At 46.0% G+C, this 23509-nt stretch overlaps 2 protein-coding genes and 1 long non-coding RNA gene across 7 annotated transcripts; 1 reads left to right on the top strand and 2 right to left on the bottom strand.

The window, feature by feature from the left end:
• Window positions 1–1813: 1813 nt before the first annotated feature.
• On the bottom strand, window positions 1814–15278 carry egln2 (egl-9 family hypoxia-inducible factor 2). Of its 5 annotated transcripts, none has more exons than XR_013467973.1 (6): window positions 12508–12842; window positions 10520–12077; window positions 6571–6690; window positions 6275–6411; window positions 4736–4803; window positions 1814–4652 (listed from the first exon to the last, which is right to left on the bottom strand). XR_013467973.1 is itself a non-coding variant. In XM_040179171.2 (6 exons), the coding sequence occupies exons 2-6, from the start codon at window positions 11844–11846 to the stop codon at window positions 4600–4602; spliced, it is 1578 nt and encodes a 525-aa protein (XP_040035105.2). In that variant the 5' UTR covers window positions 11847–12077; window positions 15066–15278; the 3' UTR covers window positions 1814–4599. The 5 variants fall into 5 exon arrangements, 2 of the variants coding, with proteins under 2 accessions (XP_040035105.2, XP_040035087.2); XM_040179171.2 differs by lacking the exon at window positions 12508–12842 and adding an exon at window positions 15066–15278 and having other exon boundaries at window positions 10647–12077; XM_040179153.2 differs by having other exon boundaries at window positions 10647–12077; window positions 12508–12843.
• A 2484-nt stretch (window positions 15279–17762) lies between these two features.
• Window positions 17763–22038, top strand: tmem160 (transmembrane protein 160). The gene is made up of 4 exons (XM_040186240.2): window positions 17763–18403; window positions 18593–18617; window positions 19546–19638; window positions 20216–22038. The coding sequence occupies exons 1-4, from the start codon at window positions 18194–18196 to the stop codon at window positions 20569–20571; spliced, it is 684 nt and encodes a 227-aa protein (XP_040042174.2). The 5' UTR covers window positions 17763–18193; the 3' UTR covers window positions 20572–22038.
• Window positions 21572–23509, bottom strand: LOC120824999 (uncharacterized). Its single transcript, XR_005713066.2, has 2 exons — window positions 23256–23509; window positions 21572–22776 (listed from the first exon to the last, which is right to left on the bottom strand). It is a non-coding gene; the product is annotated as an uncharacterized LOC120824999 (long non-coding RNA).

Here is a 23509-nt window from a genome sequence, read left to right on the forward strand (position 1 = left end):
CGCATTCATGTCTTACAGACTCAAAGCTGCCAAACAGGAAATGGAACATGCTCCCGTTTTCTGCAGGTTGCGTGGTGACACAGTTATTACCAATAATAATGACTTTGTGTCACGTGGGAGTGTTGATGTGTTTTTAGGTTAGGAAGTGATAACTTTTTTACCTGATATAAAAGCAGCACAACTCTCTCGCAGCATCTCATGTCAATCCGCCTGCAATTGAATTTTAAGATCAGAGGAGGGTGGCCAAACAAAAGCATTTACTGCACCAGACATGAATCAATGTCTGCCTGGAACTCACATGTTCAAATACAGAAGGTCATTTGCAAACAGCTGCCCTGCTGTTTTTGCTTTGACGTTCAGACATGGTTACCTTTTCCTTAATAAAGACAAGATTACCAACTTGTCCTTCCGAATTAATCACGCTCAAATGCACGGAAATACATTCAGGATTATGAGCTGGACAGAAAAACCTTAACACTATCTGGCCTCAGCTTTAAATAAAAGTCAAATAACTTGTTTGGTGCATATTTAAAATGTGTTTCTGATCAAAGTGCACTTCTGCCTATTGCCGTCCTGCTCAAATGATCCATTGAAACTAGGTATGAAACCGTCCCTCATTAAAATAACCTCTTCATTATCTTAATTATATGCATGCCATCAGAAGTGGCCTGTTTCCTGTTAAACATTACACCAACAAATCCGCCGTGAGACAGAGGTAAATAAGTATGAATAAATAAGAATACAATAAGGCTTGATTTCTGAGAGATCTATTATTCTTAACGTATAATAAATGGCACAATGGTAGAAGCCTTAATAGCCATGCTTATCTATGAGCTATTTCTACACCACGATAACTATTTATAGTAAGAGTAACAATTTGGAAGGATTGCATCATTATAACTTAAGGGTGAAAATGCAATCTAAGATCCCGGTGAAGCCCAACAAAGAGTGGCTGGAAAGTAAAACAATGAGACACGCTGTAGAGTAATATGTTACCAAGCAAGTACAGGCTGTGATTCCATTATGCAAGTTCACATGCTTTTAACTGCGTCTGCTAACCACTAACTGCTGTGTGTGTGTGTGTAGATGTTCTATCACAATCCACACATTCCAGATATAATGGAGGCAGAGATTCGGCTACACACGCAGTGAGTCCACAAAGACTGCCATTCAGAAAGACACATGAGGACATGTTGTGCCATGGAGGGACATCTGGTGGTTATCACGGTGCTCTGCAGGAAGAATTACACCTAAACTGCATTGAATGAAACCGCCCACGAGGGGGAGAAAGACCACGGCAGAACATTTGCCATGTAGACTAAAAGCAGTGGAAGTATGAAAGACAAAGAAGACAATGCAAGTCTTGAGGTCTAAGAGCCGCTGTAATAAGTTTGGCCCCTTTTGTTCTACGAAAATAAAGTAATAAAATGCATCCGATATATATTCTCAAAGCAAAGTATCGAGAGAAAACAGCGATTGCTTTTTGTATTAATACCAACATCAGAACCATTTAAAATGGGGATGATACTGTATTTAAAAGTAGTTAAAGCAACTTACACAAATATCCACGGTGTGTAGGAACAACAACCTGTTATCAACGGAAGCACACCAGTCTTCTGGGGTAGATATGTCCCCGACTGGTGATTTGTTAATGAACACACACACACACACACACACACACACACACACACACACACGTCTACGTGTTAAGAGAGAAAGTGTGGTACTGGTTTATTTTCCAGTGAGGGATTTTACAACACTGATTATTGTGTATCAGTGTGTACATTGTGCAGTATGCGTAATGAAAAACATCTTCAGTGTTTCGAGGGACCATTTATTATTTGTAACAATGTTGTTGCACCGTCGTCTGTCATAACTGAGAAGGTCGGAGTAACACACAGGTGTAATATAGGATCGTGCAATGTCCCATCGCTGTTCCCCACAGTCCAAAGTGTCAACCTAAACATCAACATTGGTAGCTACTTTGTAACATACAGCAACACCCGATCAATTATTACATTTTTGTTAATAAATCTCCTTTTGACTCATCTGGTTAACTGGCTGACGTTGATTGTTTCAGGCTTAACACATTATGTGACTGAAGTTTCCTTATTTCACAGCTCTGTCAGAGGTTCACGTGGCATTTCAGGTTTGTGTAACCGTTGTGTGCGTTGAGCTTTATGCTAAAGTATTGTGTACACTACATCAGCTTTGCCCTTCTAGCAACAGACTGGAGGGCAAAGGCTGTACAAAATACAACATCCTTTACGTATTGTAAATCAAGATTGTAAGAGTGTAGGCATCAACCCGTTAAACTGAGGGCCCCTCCGGCCCCACCAATGCGAGCTGAAGACATCCTGGGATACAACAGAGTCCATCATCATGTAGACTATGTCCATATTCTATAGAGCCTGTGATTTTGATCCCCAGTGCAGCAAATGACAGACTGATGAATTCAGTTGTAACTATAATTAACTCCCCTTCACGTTTGCCTCCGCCAACCTTTCCTGTTCCAGTTCCCGTCCATGTCCGTCCAAAATGTCAGCACATCATTTATCATCATTAGATATGTTCAATTGTCACAATTGCATACGTGTGATATGGCCCATTGTGTGTTTTGTGAGTTCACGAGGACCACCAAACCCTAATCGGTTTACGTCGATAGCAAGTTGACATTCCTGTAGAGTTTAAAGAAATCCACTGAAGGTGTTGAGAAACATCGTGTTCACAAGTAAAAGGTCCGGCTACTATCGTATTCCCAGTAAGTCAATAGCAAATCATTTGTGCGCGAAAACAAACAGGTTTTAATTTAATACTCCAAAATGAACTAGGGAAACAAACTCCATTTGATCTCATTGTTTTAGTTTCTATTGCGTTTGAATGACCAATAATAATCCACAGCACAAAAGGCGTTACCTTCATTCACGCACGGCAGTTCAAACAATAAAGTGCTAGTTAACCAATGTAGAATACAGTGAGACAATAACCTGCCGCTCTCTTTAAGACAGCGGAAATATACACATACATGTTAATTTTTACATAAAAATCCATCCCACACCTGAGAAGGCAATCGTTTGACCCTGGAGTTCAGCTAAGTAGACGCGTATGTCCGTGTTTTATTCCGTAGATGGTCTTTTGTCTGGGCAGGTTTGTCTGACAGTGTCCAGACTGCTGATAGATGCTGTTTCCATCATGTGAAGAACAGATAAGAGTCAAGCCGGATGTGCACACAGGCTAATGAGCGAGCACACGCGCGCGCGCGCGCGCGCACACACGCACACACACACACACACACACACACACACACACACACACACACACACACACACACACACACACACACACACACACTTTCATCACACCCTGTTTTGACCCTTATCCCTGGAAAGCTTGCTCCTGTGAGTGTGAGCCGTGTCACACACACAGCGTACTGCAGTTATCCGTTACGTAGAAAAACCTTTGAGTGGTCTTCAAACATTGCAGCTAAAAATAAAGCAGCGTCCACGGCGGATTCCTCAACGCTTCTGCGCGAGCATTTCGAGGCCGCTGCAAAACGTTTTTTTTTGTCGCCGCTTGATGTTGTAATAAAGTCCAGAAATAGTTCCTTGAACTTTACTTAGTGTGCGATGTTGAGTTTAACTTGAGTGTAGAGTTTGGAAGTGCGACCCTGTAATGTTTGGACTAAGTGCTTAAAGCTGGATGCAAAAGGTAATATTGAAGTACAATAATAATAAAATGATTGAGAACAGTAAAAATTCAATGGCATAAACATCTGGTATTGTGACATCCCGAACGGCTGGTAAATCTCATATAGTTGCAGAGCTTCACGATTACTGCCCTCACTGACAACTGAGCCGTCTCCCCCCCTCAAATCTTTTCCCCAGATTCTGCTCCATTTTTTTTTTACGATGAGCACTTTCGTCATCATGTTTAGCCATTTTAACAAAATCTGTGAGAAAACATTGAAATTGAATGAGTCAATTCTTTAAGTGCTTCAATAAAATAAGAAAACAAAGCATTCCTTCCGCCCATAGTAGGGTCAGCACGCCTTCCAAATAGCAGGGTTTGTAATATTTCCGTCTCTGGCACTGACAACGGGGACAACATCACAGGAAGCAGGGAAAAAAAAGAAGGACGGGGGCCGGTGCTTTCAACTCCTCGCACGCCCCCCCCCCCATTGTTTGTCTACCGAGTCATAATTTATGATCCTTGTAGTTGAACTGACAAATTCAACTACACCAGAGTGCAAAGAAGAAAAAAAAAGCCTTCTCAAAACTCCACATCATCAATTGCAACCAAACAGGCAAAACTGCAGCAGAATAAAATGAGGGAGTCTGCTTGTTTGTTTTTTTTCATTCATAAAAGTCAGAAAGTTCTTATTTTGCGTTCGTCACACAATCCAGTCCATTGTGCTCTCTATCCGCAACGTCTCTGCCCCCACGGCGGTGAAACACCAGAGTCCGTGGAGGGGATCCTGCGCTGGACACCACAGACCTGCGGCCATGACGGTCTCTCTTTTTGTTGATGGCGATGTTCATTAGCAGTTCGGGGAAAGGCACGTTTACTGTCAGAGTGCTCTCCAGTGATCAGCTCATTAACTCACTTCCTGCTGTTCTGCGAGACGGGCACTTGAACACCTTTCTGTCCGGCAGCTGCACGAGCGACAGAGAAAGCGCATGTTAGTCACACGGGCCGGGATGTGGAATAAGACCAGAGGTGATGTGAAGCAGCTTACCCAATCTGTACTTCTCTTTAGCTTCTGCTCTCTCTTTGGCATCAAAGTACCAAACCGTGATGGCGTAGCTGTACACAGAAGAGCACAGAGATGTTATCAACACTGGGACAAGAGCGGTTGTCTCCCCGTCAAACTTTTACTGTGCTTGCTGCCATCAAGGGTCCATGACAGTGATTCTCAACTGGTGGGTCGCGACCCAGGACCCGTTTTTAATGGGCCTGAGAAAATAAAAATTTGAATTAAAAAAGAAATATTCATCCTGTGATTATATTTTGAAGGGACTTTTTTAATGCAGCGGAGTGTCGTTTTTTTTGCCGGCTCATCCGTCCATGTTTTCAGCAGCGTGTGCCAGGTTTATCTAATTTATTTTGAATTTGTGCAAAAGCTGCTCCTCAAGACATAGTGTTTGTCATTGATCTGTTAAAGTTAGGTCATTTGTGTCTTTTTTCGACTTTTTTGTTGTTGAAATGGCTGAAGATTCTTAATTGTTATGTATGTTGTAATACCTCGTGTTCCTAAGCTACACTTTGGGTTTTTTAGCTAATTGACTGTAAAGGGGAATAGTTCCCTCTCTAGCACCGCTACCAGCTGGCTGTTTTTTTCATTAAACTTGTTTTTGTGTTGGCATACGTATTCTGTCTCCATACTATCTCAGGTTCAAACTGCACCAGATTTTCATTAAATAAATTTGAGACGTTGAGAATGTTCCTCGATTTGGGTCGCGGCTTGTCATTAAAGGGGTGATGGTGGGTCCCGGAGCCAGAGCAGTTGAGAACCACTGCTCTATGAAATGGTTGTGATAGAAAAGGAATCCCTGGAATTGAAGTCAAAACAAAGGTTTTTTTTCTTTTTAATAAAACAGGCAAAAATAGGCAAATTCCAGCTAGACACAGCGGATGACGATAACATGTTTTAAGTCCGACTAAAGGAGGGATCCCGGGCAGCGGAGAGTTAATCCTCCACTCCTGCAGCTGTGTTGTTTATTCCTGTCTCATGTCGGGGGCCTCTCCAGCACGAGTCCTGCTATCGAACCTTCCTCTCCCTCTGTCCCTCCCACTGACCCCCCCACAGGAAACACGCACTTCCTGCCTCCGGTCCCACCTTGCCCCCCAGCTGTCAGATGGAGACGAGGAGATAATCCCAGAGTAAAATGTGTCACAGACACAGCGACCCGGTCCGATGATGCGAATACCAGCACATGTGCAAGTGAAAGGTTCAGTGTATTGGGCCAATTTTGTTGATTCAATAAAATGTAGTTTTTAACTGATTTATAATTGTTATAATTGTTATAAAAATAAACATCGCCGATAGAAGAAGAAAGCAGAGGCAGGACTCCACGCTAAAGCTCGATCAGTGTTTCTCTTCCGCTATTTAACCTGCTGGGCTTGTGTAATAAATCAATACAAACTTGTTATATGATGAATCATTTGAACTCATTTCAATTTCAATTCCATTCTAACTAAAGACGGTGTGTATGACGTGTATGTATTTGCAGCATAAAGTGTCATACAGTTGGCTGTGTGCTTAGGAGTCACTGACCGAGTGGCGAAGGCTGGCTTGACCTCATGTGGGTTCCTGCGGTCCGACCAGAAGATCAGCAGCCGGTCAAACAGAGGTTCGATGTTGGCCACCACATTTTTACCTTCAGGGTAGATCTGCAGCAGCCCTCCTTGTTTCTACAAACACACGGTCACAAAGAAGTTAAGACATTTCATCATACAAGTGGTTTTTTGATGGTACTCATTCCCTATAACGTGTACTGGTCTTTTTACCATAGTTTTAAATCAACGTTTTTCAGAATTTAAGTACTATCAATCTTAATGTAGATGATGCACCTTGACGTCCCAGTCCTGGTTGAGATAGTAGATGCACGTGATGCAGCGTCCGTCCCCGTTTGGGTTGTCAACATGTCGGACGTAACCCGCTCCGTTGCCCGGGTAACAAGCAACCATGGCCTGAAACAGACGGAAAGGAGTCGTTAGCTGCCTGCCCACCGTCCATCTGGTTGAGATGGCAGTAAATTAAAGGGCCGTTGTGCGGCACCCTTGCTTTGTGTTTTTGTTTCCTTAGGAGACGCCGTTTACATCCACACACGGAGCGAGTCCTCGTCACGGAGCCGGCATGGCCACCATTGTTCTCCCTCACGCTTCGCACGCGAGAGAGCGTTTTAAGTTGCGTCCCCACCCTGCACACTCCTCCTTTCAGCGTCTCCCCCCCCCAACCCCCCTCCACACGGCTCTCGCACTGCTCCATGCTAAACGGTTTACCGGCTGTGCTCTTTTGCGTGTTTTGCACGATATCCCAGAATGTCATTTGTGAAAAGCGCACGCGCTGCCCAGAGCGGGAGTTTGTGTCGGGAGGCCGTGGAGCGGGAGGGCTCTGCTCTCTGCTCTCTCTGGAGAGCCCGAGGTGACCGAGACCAGCGCGAGAGCTCTTCGGTCCACGCGCATTCCGGACCGCAGCCACTACGGGACCACGCGGGACTCAAAACAGCACCGCCGGGGAGGACGGTTCTGAGCCGTGTGTCCTGAGCTGCTGTGGTGAGACGGAGGAGGAACACGTGGTTCACTGACTGACATCGGCCTGTGCGGAGACACCAGGAGAGGATAGTGGGCAGCGTGCCGGTTAATAGGCTCCCCTCAGTCTACTGAAGAAGATACAGTCGCTGTCCGGACATATAACGCTCTGCCCGGGAAGCACAAGTCACAATATCAGGAGTCGCTGCATCACTTGAGCTGTTCAGGGACACTATCGTTCACGAGTAACAAGTATCGATCCAACTCGACGCCGTCCTTTAAGCTCTTGTGATACAGTCAGAGAATCTCAACCACAGATTTCAAAGACAAACACGCTTGTTCCCGTCTGTGTAGATGGAGGCATCAGTCAGTCCTCCCCCTCCTCCTCTTGTGGTGTTCACCTCCTCATTCACAGCCGTGAACTCGGTTAGGCCGCCATTGTCAGCTCTCATTACTGACGGAAGCTCGCAGTCAGAACCGTTACTCAGGACCTTTGGCTCACATGTGCCCGTAACTCATGACATTGAGTAAGACCCAGTGGCATTGCCCAGTCAAGGCATGGGCTGTTTGAAACTCGTGTCTGACCGCAGCGGGCCGACGGTTTTGGCGCCCGGGGCCTTTATTTTGGTGTACTTGAGGAAACCCAAAACAGTTAACGTTTGGTTAACAACCTGACTTTACCAAAATGGCAACTTTCATTAATTACAATTAACATGAAATATGCCTCGTCAGCTTTAGCCTTCAGCGTAAACACATTACACACATAAAACAGACACAATGTCCACACAGATTCAGTCACGCAGCGGGACACGGCACGTCTCGATCCTATCTCTCATCTCTGCCCTCGCCGTTCCTTTCGCCTCCTCCTCAGCGCTCTGAGGGTTAGGATCACTAATGGCCTGATGTCCTCCCGCACCGGGTAGACACCGTGAACGCCAGGGCAGAACAGGCTGACTCGGATGATGGTGAGGGAGGGACAGGGGGTTTCAGGTGTGACCTGTCAAGGTGGAAGAGAGGAAGAACATGTGTGTTGGGTGGGCGGGGCTGAGGTACACTATGATCACCATCAACACTGGTTGTTGATTTGTTTTTATATAAATGTGGGTGACTTCCTGGCTCACTATTCAGCTAGTCGCCTCTTAGTCACTTCTACAGTGTATGTTGCTCGTGACTTCTGATGTTATAGTAACCTTGGATCCAAAAGTCTTGGATACGTCTTAATTTATCTAAACTCATATTAGACCAATACCAAAAGGACAACGTGAACGTCTCTACTCATCATGTGTGTTCCATCGTTCTTTCAAAGCTCCGTTGCCGCATTGTGTGTAAAAGTTCAGGACTCCCGGCTCCTGCCTGCCGCGCTCTGAGCGGGCCGTCTGAGGACGAGCTGCTGCAGCAGACTCTCATTATGTCGATGTTCTGCTGCATCGGCCGTTCCTTCTCGCTCAACGCCCACTCCTCGCCCCCCCTCCCCACTTCTCATTTCCAGTCTATTCCCTCCCCTTCGTGTCTCGTTTCCTGCGCAGTCGCTTCCACACAATACAATACATTTCCACCTTTACCGTTTTAATTGAAAATCTATTCCATTGTTAACATCTTAATGCATCCTTCTGTACGTCTCACAGCTGCGGTCCAGAGATCATTTCCACTGCTGTTGCAGTATTATTTTGGGCATTGCCAATCCCTGTTCGTCTCTCTGTACCTCTTTCATACACAATGCAGAGCGCCCCTCTGTATGGGCCTGTTACCAAGGTAACCGCCGAGAAATATTTGGTCTAAGTGGCGAGCAAGGGGGTTGATAAAATGAAGGAGAGAGGGCGTGAAAGACAGGAAATGGGGAAAAGGAGGTCAGAATAAAAGGAGAGAATAGAATTGAAGGAAAAGAAGAGGCAGTGACCTTCCATGAGGATGTACTCCTCCCTGATCATCCCCTTTTATTCATCAATTGCTTCCATTTTCGCTCATCAGTTTATTTTTTACCACCCTGAGGCTAAAGATCAATGGAAGAGTCGCCATTTGGCACTAGATTAACACACGGAACATGTTGATAAGCGCCTTGAAGGTATAGACACACATATATAAACATAGATAGATATAGTGCAGTGGAAACAACGTGGCAGGCGTGAACACACATTTGGCAAAGAGTCAGCTGCTCTTGTTCTTAATTCCTGTTCAATTTGAAAGAGACCACACCGGCTTCCGTTCCAGTATGATGGGTAGCAACAACCAAATGAGCTGAATACAGAAGTTCAAAGTAATTTGCACTCTAAGGTGCTCTAAATGAGACCGGTTCATGGATCTGTTTAAACATGACCTCAAACAGGCCTGCACTGACGGAAAGATGCTGTGTGGATTGGTTAAACTATCGTGCCAAAGGACAACCGTTCACATCTGTGTTCATTTAGTCATTAAATGTGAATTATGTAAGTAAAAACATTTACTCAACAGTCGTGTTTATAATTGATTACGCAACAACTGCAGAAAAGGGCCTAGGGTTGTCAACTTGCATGCAACAGCATTCAAGGAGTTTCCCCACAGTTGTCTTTTTCTTAGCAGATAGATTCAGGGTGGAGAGTCGTGTTCCAGAGAGGCTCGCTGACATTGCTGGTGTTATGTTGACCCAGGCCTGCGTCACTACAGTAAGTTCAGAGGTTCCACTGTCCTGCAAACAATGTCCGTGGCCGTGTGCAGGACGGAGAAAGGGACAAACTGCAAGTTATGTGAGCTCAGAATAATACGAAGAAAATCCGCCGCGGTTTTGTCCGCAAGACCGTATCTGGTTTGCAGCTGCATGCGTGTGCAGGGCATTCGAAAAATATATAAATGGAGAGGAGACGCTGGGGCATGCATGGTGGTCACGGGTTAGGAAAACATACAGCTCACGTGGCATGAGATATCACATAGAGTAAATAAACAAACACACAAAAGCTCCTACAGCTTTAGCGTCACAGCTTCAAAGGCAGAGATGTGCCGATGGCAGAAAAGATACGGAGAGGCTTTTTTTCTTTTCTTTATCCGGGTATGAAGACAGGGACGGCATCTAAACCTCAGGCCCACGGCCAGTTTAGGGGGAAGGCTCGGCCCGCAGCCCCCGGTATCAAGCTCACGTGTGCACGTGAAGCACAGCGGGGCTCATCCTGACGTCCTACCCGACCCTCCGCCCCTCTCCCCCATTGTGCGGTGTGTATGTGTGTGTGTGTTTGCCTGCCTGCATGTCGGCATCAGAGAAGCAGAGATAAAAGCGGAAAAAAAACGTGAAACAACTAACCATTTTGCTGCAAATTGAATGACGTCAACAGACTGACTGGCGTGTTTTGTAACTTCTGTTTTCTCTGGATTGAAGATGGAAAACACGGCCTTCCTCGCCCCCGACCCCACCCTGTTCCTGTTCTCACCTTGGTGCGTCCATTGATGATACAGTCGCCCAGCTGTCCATTGGCGGCGCTGTACATCACTGACTCGTCAATGTAAGCCATCAGCGCCGCGATGGTCTCGCACCCGGGCTCTCGTCCCTCCACCCAGGCGATCTGGTCGCCCCGGATGTTCCCGGAGGGAATGCTCTTCTGGCTCACCAGCTGCCCGCCACGGAATTTCCCGCCGCGGTTCAGGGCCTCCACCTCCTCCAGCACCCTGCCGCCCAGCTGAGGGCCCAGGAAGTCGTCCTTCACGCAGATGCCGTAGTATTTCATGCAGGGGACGATGTACTGCTGGGCGATGTGATCGGCCGACCTGCCCGCCCCCGCCGGGGTCGGGGCGCGGTTAGCCTGGATGGGGGACGTCTGGCCGGGTGCAGCCGGTGGGCCCGGGGGGACCACTTTATGTTCGAAGGAAGGTTGGGGAGGGACGCGGTGCTCGTGACCGCTGCGGTCCGTGGCAGCTTGGGCCACTCTGGAGGCCTCTGGAGATCTGTGAGCAACGACCCCATCTGCCAGCCGTCTCCGTTTGAAGTCAAAGTCTCCCAAAGCGAGGGCCGGGTCCACGGCACCTCCCGAACCCAAGGAGCCTGACGTGAAGCCATTGACAGTCCCCGGCCCCACGTCCCAGTTCTCCCCACCTCTCCGTTTCTGCTGTTGCGCCTGCCGGGCTTTCAGGTCACCGTTGATCCTCCTCACCGGCGGGGGGCACTTCTCGTGGGGCGCCCGGTCCCCGTTCTCCACCAGACAGGCCCTGCTGGTCAGCGGGTACGCGGGGGCCACCTCCTTCACGCGCGGCGGGTAGCCGCTCGGCGTGTGAGCCGTGACGTTCGCGTGGCTCCCTTCCACGGTGGCGGAGGGAGACACCACGCCGCCGGCGTAGACGGGCACGCCGGTTTTCAGCCGCTTCGTCGGGGTGGCGACCGCGGGCGAGTCGGTCTGCGAGGCCAAACCGGCGAGCAGCTCCGCGGCCGTCGGACTGCCGGCCGGCGGCGCGCGGAAGCCGTGGAGCCCCATGTCCACAGGACGCGCGGCGGGGAGGCGAGTCCCCGCGGCTCCGAGGACGAGCTGCTGCTGCTGCTGCTTCTGTCCGACCGTCCCTCTCTGCAGAGACGCTGAAAGTCCCACGCAGCCGCGGGAGGAGCTCGGGTTTAAAAGGTCCGCGTGTCCCGAGCTCTCCATTTCACCTCGTCATCTGCAGGATGCGCACGTAGCTCACGTCCTCGCTTCATTTTTTCCCCTCCTCCTTCTTCTAGCTGAGCCAGTGCTTTCTGTGATGGAGAGAAGCTTTGTCAGCGGCGCTGTGAAGTTTCACGTCCGAGTCCTCTCGCGTGTGTTTCACCGGGAGTCTCGAGTCGGGTTTTTTGTTCGTGTCCGTCGTAAACAAACATGGTTTGATGCAGCGCTGGATGGCTGTGGAGAGTAAAAGGACACACTTTAGGCCTATTAATAGCACAGTGCACCCCCCTCGTCACAGTTAATAACATACACACGGTGTCACATTAATAGGCTGCAGGCCCAATGAAAATGAAATAAAAACTAAATTAAGTGCTTGTCTGTTCAGGGCTTTGGTCATTTATCGCAGCTGTTTAATCAAGGAAAGCAGCGGACTAAGCACAAAAAAAAAACAATTTCACTGTTAAATTCATTTACATAGAAATTAGACCTTAGTTGTAAATAATTAAATACGGCGTTTCTATCTCATATCGCCTAATGAAACACCTGTTTGAACACCGATCTCAGGAGTCACCTATCGATTACCAAACTTTGCCTCCTTGCGATCAATATTGCTCATTAAAGTCAATAGCAAACAGCTGTGCTGTCGTATCAGTCCGCAGCTCACCAGCGCGAATCCGCCGCGAAGCGTACGTGACCGTCGGAGGGTGCGCGCGCTGCTTCCTTCCGGGGTTGTCTCGCGGGTTCGAATCCCATCGGCGTTTCTGTTCCCTTAGAAATTAGAAAAGCCCTGGGGTGTTGGTTTGAGGTGCCTCACCACCACCACCACCCCCCGAAAAAGCAGGCCTTTCTCTGTGTTGTACTGGCGGGTGGCGCCGGTTCCTGCCCGTCACCTCCCTTCCCCTCTCCCTCCCTCTCTCTCTCTCTCTCTCTTCCTCTTCCTCCCACATTGCACGCCTTCTCTCTCTCTCTCTCTCTCTCTCTCTCTCTCTCTCTCTCTCTGTATGAAATGTCGATGGTACGTCGATGTTTTTTTTCTTATGTACACTACATAATCGAATATATTTATTTATTCTCATTAAACTGAATGACAAAATGTTTCCATACTTTTGACTACTGAGTGTATAGACGGGCACATTGGCCCAGTTCTATATAAGATGTTTTTGTCAGAGGACAGCGACTTGTATCATTTATATCCACCTTAGGGCTGAAGGAGTTTGACGGACTGAATGAACCCACGACGATCCGCGTGGGAGTCTTTTGACCTCGGCGCTGAACTCCAGGCTTTGCCTGTGATTGACATGACTGTCCACCTGTTCGTTTGTGCTTGGTGAAATCAGGCAATGTGCTTTTATAAAGCCAGGCCTGGGTCTATGCTGGTGGATTTAGCTCGCACCCTGACGGATTACAGATACAGAGAATCCAGCTGGTGCTTTTAGCGCGGCGCCGTCACAACCAGCCACGACGGAGGCCCAAAATGCAGATTGAGATCATCTTCAGCGCGAGCAGTCGCCTGCAATGAGGCTTCAGAGACCACGTGGCATTCACGGGCCTCATCAACAAAGACAATGTGCCTTACATGCTCATATTCACTTGATGTAGTGTTGGAAAAATCATACTCGACAGCAGTTGAAAAATCATGAAGTGGGACATTTATTTAAATACTTGCTAGTAGGAGACAGAATTGACACACATGCAAAGTCATGCATCAAGTCCCCAGATTATATAGTGAAGGTAATGTATACAAACGATAACACGCAGACTAAAACAGCGGGATCTGGACATGATCCTTAAGTTGTCTTCAAACAGCAAATTGGACCGTTGTTTGTCTGTCTGTGAAGTGCCCTCAGAACATAAAACTATACACCAAGAGTTCCTGTGTGATCATCTGCACACTGACGCACAAATCAACTTGACTATAAGTTGACCCGGCACACAATGTGTCTCCGGTGATTCGGCTAAGACTTTGACGTCTAGGGTAAATATCGGCTTAGACAAAACAATATTTAAACTTCTCCCAACATATGCACCTCATCCAAGGAACTCCAATGAATTCTTTGACATTTTGGGAAACGTGTTAAAGAGACTAAATAAACAAAACGGTGGAGAGACAAGACGTGATCCTTCTGAAGCTAATTGTCTTCTGGAAAATTGCTTCATATTTACTGAACTGTAACAGAGCCATCGTTCTGTTTTAAAAGCCAAAACGTGTTAAAAACGTGTGATACTGTTCCTTCATTTGGAGGAGGATAAAAGACATAAAGTGCTGTAAAGCTAAAGAGAAGATGGGCTTCAATGCGTTGAGGTTCGATTGTGTCGGACCGCCTGCCGGCTGAGTCATTGAACTCATTTGTTGACGTGTTACATTTTAAATTTCCGGCCCTTACTTCAAAGTCACACAGGAAATAAAAAATACAACAAAACAAACTACCAAACAATAGAGACTTTTATATTTAATGGCGTTTGGTCCGTTGGAAGGCAAAAGAAATCAGAACAGTTAACAAAATTACAACAGGAAACCACATCGCCATTTATTGGTAATGTGCAATTGGTCGACAATGAAGAAAAAAGCTAAATGTGAGGAGGAAGTTTACTGCGATAGTAGTGACGTGTGAATAAATGAGGAAGGGTAGTTTACTGGAAATAAAATCAAGTTTTCTCAGTTATTTCTCAAGTCATACAGCTTACAAAAAGTGTAAAGTTTCCCAAGTAACAACGCAATCCCTGCAGGTTGTGCGTCTGCTCAGGGATGCGTGCAGTCAGATCTTACTGCAGGAATGACGCCATTGTTTTCATAGCAATGAGAGATGAATGACGATTTAGTATTCGGCTTTGACTATAGAATAAAGAAAGTTCCTGTCGTGCTTTAACAACCCACAGGATATGGAATGGAAGTTAGCATGACTTCATCAGACATACAAGCACACGCATGTGCAAACTACTAGCCTGTGATCCAACAATGTAACGGACATAAGAGATTTGGTCAGAAAGAATAAGTTGCCTCAATACGAGGAGATCAAAACCAAATATGTCCCATAATTAAAGGAAAAAACAAGCGTGACACACATTAATGCACCTGCAGCATTAAATAAACCTGACAGCTTCCCTTCCTGTATCCTGTTGATACTTTATCGTGTTTTCCCTCAAAATAACTTACAATGCACAACATGTCAGATGACATTTAGAATAGAACAGAAGACCAGAGCGTTCCTGAAACATAATTACCTCTTTTATGTTTTATCCAAATCTGTACTTTTGTATGCAGTTGACTTCGTAGTTCAGCAGTGGCATCTGCCCTCTAATTAATGTCAGTAAATCCTTTATTTGCTGCCCAGTTAACATTTAAATTCAACACTTGTTTGTCCCGGAGGTTGAAAAACAGAGTGCTCTTTGCCAAGGTCAGTGCCCCCAACGCAGCTGGCTGCAATCCCCCAGACTGGGTGACACACCAGTGCAGCGCTGCACGTACACACAGCTCCTCCTCCTCCTCCTCCTCCCCAGCCCTCTCTCTATCTCTCCCTCCCTCTCTCTCTCTTTCCTCTTTCCGGTCGACGCCACACGTCTCAAGGAGAGAGGATAGAAGGTTGGGGCCCACAAGGAGCCTCGCTTGCTTTGTCTGTTACGGCGCTTTTTGAGTTTCTAAAAAGCCAACATCTGCGGGGGTTGTGTGGGTCGCGTTCTTTACGGGGGTTGAGTTTGGTTCAGGGGGGAGTTTTACTATGACGTGTGCGTAAGCGAACCGTAAACGTATAGGTTCAAAAATGGGGTTGAATAAAGGGCAGGTTTGCAAAACGAGGAGGAAGAAAATCTGAGGTATCAAAGCTCGACAAAATGGTTCAATCCAAAATTATATCACATCCTTTTAAAGACATCAAATATATGTAAAAAGCATCGTGATGACAAAGCCCGGTTGTTCTGAGCAATAAACAGAAGGGGGATTTGTTGAGGAAATGAGAGCAAAGGGGGAAAGAAGAGAGTGAAACAGTGAAGGGGTGAAGGGGGAGAAGTTGAGGGACAACGGCGACGTGAGTCTTCCTCACAGACCAAGAGATGCATTCGCTGTCTGCAGGAAATAAAATACCCCCAGCATTCTGCCCACCACACACTTTATTTCAGCATCACAAGTGACTCTAAGAGCAGATTTTATAAACATCCATCACTAGCATCAGCACAATCCATATAAATCCACATACATTACATTGTGCGTTACCGTACTTTACCCAATCTACCTATTCAAGGTCCTATTTCTTGAATCATTTTTTCTTTTTCAATCAACCACGTTGTTTGGTGCTCATTTAAATTCAGTTGAGCAATACAACCACGGAGTATACTAAGTTGGGTTGAGACAAACGATGTCACCGTTGTTACCATCACACTGGTTCCTGTTTCATTGGTGACACACTGTGAACATTGTGTCCCGACAGCGTGCTGTTTGAAAGGACACATGCAGGCTGCACACGCACAACCACCACAAACACAACCGTGACATTACCAGGAAATAAAGTTTGTTCTGTGCAGCATCCTGGTAAGTCTGGACCGCACCCAGTAGTACAGTCATCGTATCACCCCCAAATGATACAAAACAATCAGATACCTTTGGTGGCCGTACCATTTATATTCGGCCCTTTTATATAACGATGAGAAACATTTTTCAACAAAAAAACTTCTAGAAAAGGTAATGAATTGTTATTGCACATCGAAACATCCATTGATAGATGTTGAAATTTGTATCAATATATATGGTTTATATGTAAGAGGGATGGACACATTTTTACTATATTTCCATTTGTTTTTCTTTAGAATATATACACAATACAATGACTGTCATATCACCAATTGTTTCAATATTTGCATATACAGTATATACATCAGGAATAACACTACTTTTGTATTTAATAATATAATGATCAAACTATATATATAAACTATAAATATATAAGAATGTGAGGAGCAATATTGAAGGTAAAGTGTCCTTTTAGGGGAATACACTACCCCGTGTATGGAAAATGTGTCATAACGCTGGACAACGTATCTGTAAGTGTAAGAACGTGCAACTGTGTGTGTGTGTGTGTGTGTGTGTGCATGAGTGTATACAAACATCAGTCCCCCATTGTGTTTGGTTGTGTTTGGGACAGTAGCGTGAGAGTGACCAAAGGGTCAGCTGCACATTACATCAAAGATTTGGCCGTTTGTAAAAGACCCCACTGTCAACACACACACACACACACACACACACACATAAACTCCCATCGGGGACCCCGCTGGACGCCCTCGACGCTCCTTAGACTGAACAATCAGGTATTGACAGGTCCGGCCTTCCTGGGCCCCAGTGGGCCGAAAAAGACAAAAGACCCTCAGGAAGAGGCTGTCCTCCTCACCGAGGACCACAGGACTTTCCCTCCCACACATACACACTCACGTTATCCGGCGAGGAAACCATTGTTATATATTTATATCACTATGTGTCTTATTTTATGTGATTTCCATAAAATTGAGGATAATAGCTGCATGAGTGTGTGTGTATGTGTGTGTGGATGGTTAAACATCATATTCAATATCAAACAAACACCCAACTCTCCCCTTCTCGTTCCTCTTAAGGTATTTAAGAAAAGGTTCCCTCCATGGGTCCACTTTATAACAAGACCTTTTTAAAAGTAGAATTGTATTTAAGATATATTTTTATTAGAATTTCTACTCCTTTGCATGCAAATCATCTTTCGCATCTGTGTTTTCTCTGAGTACATTTCTTAGTTGAAAGATTGTATTTTTTCCCTGTCTGTCTGTATGGAACACAAAATATATATATATATATATATATATATATATATATATATATATATATATATATATATATATATATATATATATATATATATATATATATATATATATGTATTATCACAGTGACAGAAATTTGCTTCCACGGTTCTGTCGTGCTTGGGAATCGCAATAAAATGAAAGAATAAATCTGGATTTAAGTCGATGTCATGGACTGTGGCGCCCTCGTGTGGCGCACTTACGCAATCGCACACTAGTCGGTACAATCGAAGGGAAAATGTCGACAAAAGGCGTAACCAACAAGGCAAATACATGAAGAGATAAATCAGCTGTGGCTCAATACTAACTCGACTAAACGTGCGTCCTGGTTCCAATGTGTCGGTTTAGGGGTCAGTCGCACGGTGGCGCTGAACTTTTCCTGCGCGCCTCTTCGCGGCGTCGTGCGTAACGAGGAGACTCTTCCGGGTCCTCGTCGTTGACCAAACGGTGTGAAAGGTCACAGCGCGTGTTTTTTTATTTTATTATTGTTGTCTCGTCTCTTCTTCTAAACTTTCGTTTCGTTGGTCCGTACCGCCATGGCCTTCTTGAGCTTGTTCATGAGGAGGCAGTTGCCGCCGGCCGTGTGCCGGTTCGCCCGCACGCTGAGGCCGGCGCGTCGCCCCGCGGCCCCGCTGAGGAGGCTGCACGGCTCGGGTCGGCTGCGGTTCGGGGAGACGGATCCGTGGGGGAGGGTCCGCGGGCCGGAGCAGCACCAGCTGTCGGACCTCGACAAGGCGGACGCTTTGGTAGGAGCACGTGGACTCGGTTCACGGATTCTTTTCTTTGAATTTGCGAAAATGTCTCAGTCTCATTTCCGGTTGTGCGTCGCAGCGATCGTTAATAACGTTGCGTTGATGCAGCCGCGAGGCAACGATGATTTAAATTAGAGGTTGTTGTTCTTCATTAGTTGTTTTTCTCCCATTTCCCCCCCGCAGATGCTGAGAAAGTCCCACGAGACAGGTAACCTGACTAAAGTCCAGCTGTCCGGTTTAAACCTTGAACCTCGTACATGGACGTGATCACGTAAACGCATCATTTCGCTGTCACAAGAGTGACAAAGGAACTGCGTAAAGGTTAAAGCTTTAAAGATGTATATCCTCTCTAGTTGAGTAGGTCCAAGTCTAAAAGAGCACTTAAAATCAAACTCTGTGCTTTTACAAAAGACAAAATGATCATCTCAAGGTGTAAGTATTAAATACATAATCAGCACAAACGCTGCACAGACATTCCTGCACGTAGATGCAGAATGCAAACCAGGCCAACACCAATAGGTAAGGGAATACATGTCTTTCAGCCTTTTAGAGGATGCAGATGCATAAGTGTGCAGGACTGCTTTTCAATCAATCAAATGTACCCTATACTGGGCCCGTAGTAAAAATAAACTTCAGTTTACTATGACTGGAGACGATGCGATATGTTCTCTCTCTCTCTCTCTGGGACATCAAACTGCAACCTCGAAACTCATTGTGGTTTTTCTGAACGTTTCCTACTTTTTCTCCCAAGATCATCCACAAGCTGTCACTCACATCGACATCTGTAATTTAATTCAATGTGTTGCGGCTGTTCTTCTTTTTCCTCTTTGCAGTTCATCGAGGAATAGAATACATCCACTAAATACAGTATTAGACCTTTGTGTGTGTATCTTTGAGTGTACTTAGCCTACGTTGCTTTTTCCGGTGTGAACACACATAACTGCCTCATTACAGAATGCACTTAATTATGAATTAGGACAGAGCTTACACGTCTCAGAATACCTCACCAGCAGGTTTTGGTGAACCGAGGCAGCTCGGGGGATTAATTGCCTGGTCTTATCCGGCGCTCTGCAGGCACGTCGGGTCCGGCCGTAATGTGGTTTGCTGTTTATTTCTGGCTTTGACTTTTCTCCCAGGATTCCTCTCGTGGTTCAGGAACGGTCTGCTGGCCACCGGGATTGGAGTCATCGCATTTGTCCAGAGCGAAGTGGGACGCGAAGCGGGATATGGTACGTGCTGCGACTCCCCTCTTCATGTACGGCAGAGCTGCAAGTTGGCTACGAGTGCGCCAGATTTGTTACAGTGGGTCACTGCTTAATTATTCAAGGATAGTGGATTTAAGAAAAACAATACAAGTCTTATAATACACATTTGATATAACCAACATACATCAGCCTTTTTCCCTGCTAAAAATCAGTTTCCCAAAGAACCGGATGGATTTTATTTTTGTATTCTGCAAATCAAGGATTTCACAAGAATCTCTGCAATTGGTAAAATTAGTTAATAAAGCGCTTGTATCCTTGATACTCGTAACCGGCGTCATTTTCCTGAGCAAAGATTGTTTACAACATTTAATAGTCATTGAATTTGAGACACAGTAATGTGTGGAACATTTTTATTTGCCAGCTACTAAATGTAGTCATGAGTCTAAAAACGCGACATGTATTTCAGTCCTTGTAGATCTTTTCATCCCATTTCAGTCATTTTTCCGACTAAAACTCGACGGCACCTTCCCCTGCCCGAGATTTAATTACCGGTGAGAAAGCAAATTGGATCGCTGCAATCATTCCCCTCTCCTCTCCTCAGCCTTCTTCATCCTGGGCGGCGTGTGCGTGTCCTTCGGCGGGGCCTCGTACGTCGGCAGCCTCTTTGCCTTTCGTCGAATGATGCTGCTGTCGGTGCCGGCGCTGCTGCTCCAGAGCGCCGTGGTGGGCAGCGTCGCCCTCTTCTGGCTGTGCGCCGTGTCCCTCTACATCGGCCGCCTGGAGGTGGAGATCATCCACGACGACGGGGGGGACGAGGGGGGGGATGAGGAGGAGGACGACGGCGAGGGGGAGTGCCGGGAGTGCCGGGAGAGGCGCGACCACCGGGGTTACCGTGGCTCCCACGGCGGCGGACATCACGGCAGGGAGGACAGTGACAGCAAGGGGCCCAAGAAGTAGACACCTGAGCTGCAAACTGTGTGTGTGTGTGTGTGTGTGTGTGTGTGTGTGTGTGTCTCTTTGATTCAGGGCTCCCTATGTGTGATTGTGTGTGTGTGTGTGTGTGTGTGTGTGCTGCGTGACTCGATAAAGACGCATTGTTCACTGTTATGTTGATGTTATCGTTAAGGTCAATGAAGACTTTAAGGCCTTGTTGGAAAACTGCTCAGAAAATGATGACATTTTGGTAGTTGGACTACGTTCCCTTCTGGGGATATAATCAGATATATTCAACACTTGTTCACTTGCGTTGTCAGTGCGCCTGAGGGAGGTATTGATTTGTTGCTGGCGTTGCAGGAGCAGTGCAGAGGCTGTGAGAACGTCGTACGTCTGTTCATAGAAGTTTAGTTTTCAATGCGATTATCGCTCAGCCAACTGTTTGTCCTGTTCGACTTAATCTACTCTGACTACTTGAAGTTTTTATACAATGAAATACATTGTTGTGATATGCTGTGAGAATGTTCACACTATATGCACGTTTCAGGTATGTTGTTATATCAATGAGGACTTACAATGGACATTATTATTTTATAACAGATTATCCTGTTAATTGTTAATTTTTTTTTATTCTTTATTATGGGTAACGGCTCTTTTGTCAGTTGTTCATTAATCGATTTTGTAAAGGAAAAATAGTTTTCGCAGCTTTTGCTGTGGCTTTATGTACAGTTACCTAAATGTAACCACACATCACTTCAGTTTTTGAGTGACTTTCACACTATCTGGTGTTTCCTATGATTGCTGTTTTATTGGATGTAAAGAACGTGTCTGAATCTATTATGTTGAATTTGTGTGAGGGAATTGGGTTCAATTTTATACCTCTTATGTACAATAACAATAACGCGAGAAGAAATCTATGCTGACACAGGGTCGAAACTTCGGAGTGTCTGTAATTTGCTTTCACGTTTAAATCTACCCGGGTTTCCCCACATGGCCGACATTCGCCAGGTAGATCTGAAGGTGAAGAGACGAGCGTCTGCTCGACAAATAATCCTCACATGCTGAACAAGTCTCATATTAGCTTTTCTAAATGTACTTCTGTACGATTGTACCTCCGGCGCTGCATGAGGACGCTTCATTTAAAAGTGTGATGGAGCCAAAAGAGTTGGGAGTTATTTAAATGGCCTGTTGTTTTTTGTCATTTCAAATTAGTCAGGGAATATTCACAACCGACCTGAATTATGACCTGACCCTGATTATTTAAAGTTTTAATTAGATCGTGCATTTTCCTGAATAACTGTGTTTAGTGGAATGAAACCCAGCTGACACGTACATCATTGTAGTATTCCTGGTTGCTACTTGTAATCGTTGATGTCTTGACCTCTCATTGTATAAAAAAAAGTTTCCATTTATAGCGGAATGTGTTCATTGTAAATGAAGAGGCGTTTAGATTTGGGTGCAAAAACGACATTAATAAACTATTCAGGAGGCTTCACTTGTTTTATTCTAAAATTCTATTTTCATATTCTCATATATTCTCAAGAAAAAAGGATTTTAGATTTAAGAATTTCAGTGTTGTGAACTTGTGTTCAGACCCTAAACTCAGTTGAAGTGCCCCTGACAGGGAAAACCGCCTCGAGCTTTGCATACCTGGATTTGGGGGCTTTTGTCTCTGCAGAGCCTCTCGATCTCTGTCCGCTTTGATGGAGACGAGACCTTTTCTCTCCAGAGATGTCCAATCGGGTTCAAGTTCAGGCTGGTTGGACCGCCTCTGGACACGATGGAACCTTCAGCCTGAAGGACCGGGTGACGACTGGATGGATGGTTGAGCAGAGCTTGGTTTCTTCTGGACAGGATTCTCTGGTCAGATCGGACCAGAGAATCTGTTTCCCAAAGTCTGCCTTTGGTGCTTTCACCTTGAAGTGAGACTTCCATCTAGCCACTTTGCCATCAAGCCTAGACCCTTTAGAGCGCTGCACTCATAGTTGTCCTTCTGGAAGTTTCTCCCTTCTCCACCCAGGATCTCTAGAGCTCCTACAGGTCATCAAGATCATCTTCGCCTCTCTTACCAAGTGCCTTCGCCCCTGATTGCTCGGTTTCACCGTCCTGGTTTGTTTCAATCCTCAACATGGATGTCACTCTGCTCTTGGAAACGTTCCGCGCAGCAGAAATGTTCTTGAGCCTCTACTGAAGATGAGCCATATGCCTCCAAACCATCCGGTCCCTGAGCTGAGAAACATCAAAGATGATCAAAAGAAGCTGAATTATTAGAATGAACAAACATTGATTCAGTTTGCTCAGGTGCCGGACCGCGCTGTCCCGTTGGAATGGAAACCTTGTGATTGTCTCACCGTCAACCAAGCAGTAAAACAGATACAAAGAACGGGAGTTAAGAAGAGCAGCCGTGAATAAGTCTGGACAGAATGTGCACATATTTGGTCAAATAAAATAGCCATAAATTCATTTGCAGTAATTTGTCAACACAAATAAAGACCTGTATTTTATGAGGAGAATAAGCTGCTCATCTACGAGCATGTGAATCTATGAAGGGAGCTGAGCAGCACGTGGTTGTGTGTGTGTGTGTGTGTGTGTGTGTGTGCGTTGGTGATGAGGCGGCTTTGTCTGTGATAACTATCACCGACTGGGTTAGGGCGAAGGTCCGCGATATCTTACGGCCATCGACACGCGGTCCTGCTGTTGAGACTCACCTCGGAGTCACCCTCTCTTCCTCTCCTCCTCTCCTCCTCCCACCTCCCTGTAGCCGATTCCCGGGGCGTTCCAATGCAGTCGTGTTTCACATGCAGGGTGTGTCTGGATGGCTGCTGCAGTGTGACCAGCACCCTTCCTTCCTCCTCCCCTGGAGCCCCTCTCCTCCCTCCCTCTGCTCTCTCACTCAGATCCCCCTTCTACGCCCTCAGGTCCTTACTTTGCGTCTCCTCCCCTCCCCTCCGCTCCCCGTGTC

The sequence above is a fragment of the Gasterosteus aculeatus genome, chromosome 1 (genome assembly GCF_964276395.1).
Source record: "Gasterosteus aculeatus chromosome 1, fGasAcu3.hap1.1, whole genome shotgun sequence".
In the NCBI taxonomy this organism is placed as follows: Eukaryota; Metazoa; Chordata; class Actinopteri; order Perciformes; family Gasterosteidae; genus Gasterosteus; species Gasterosteus aculeatus.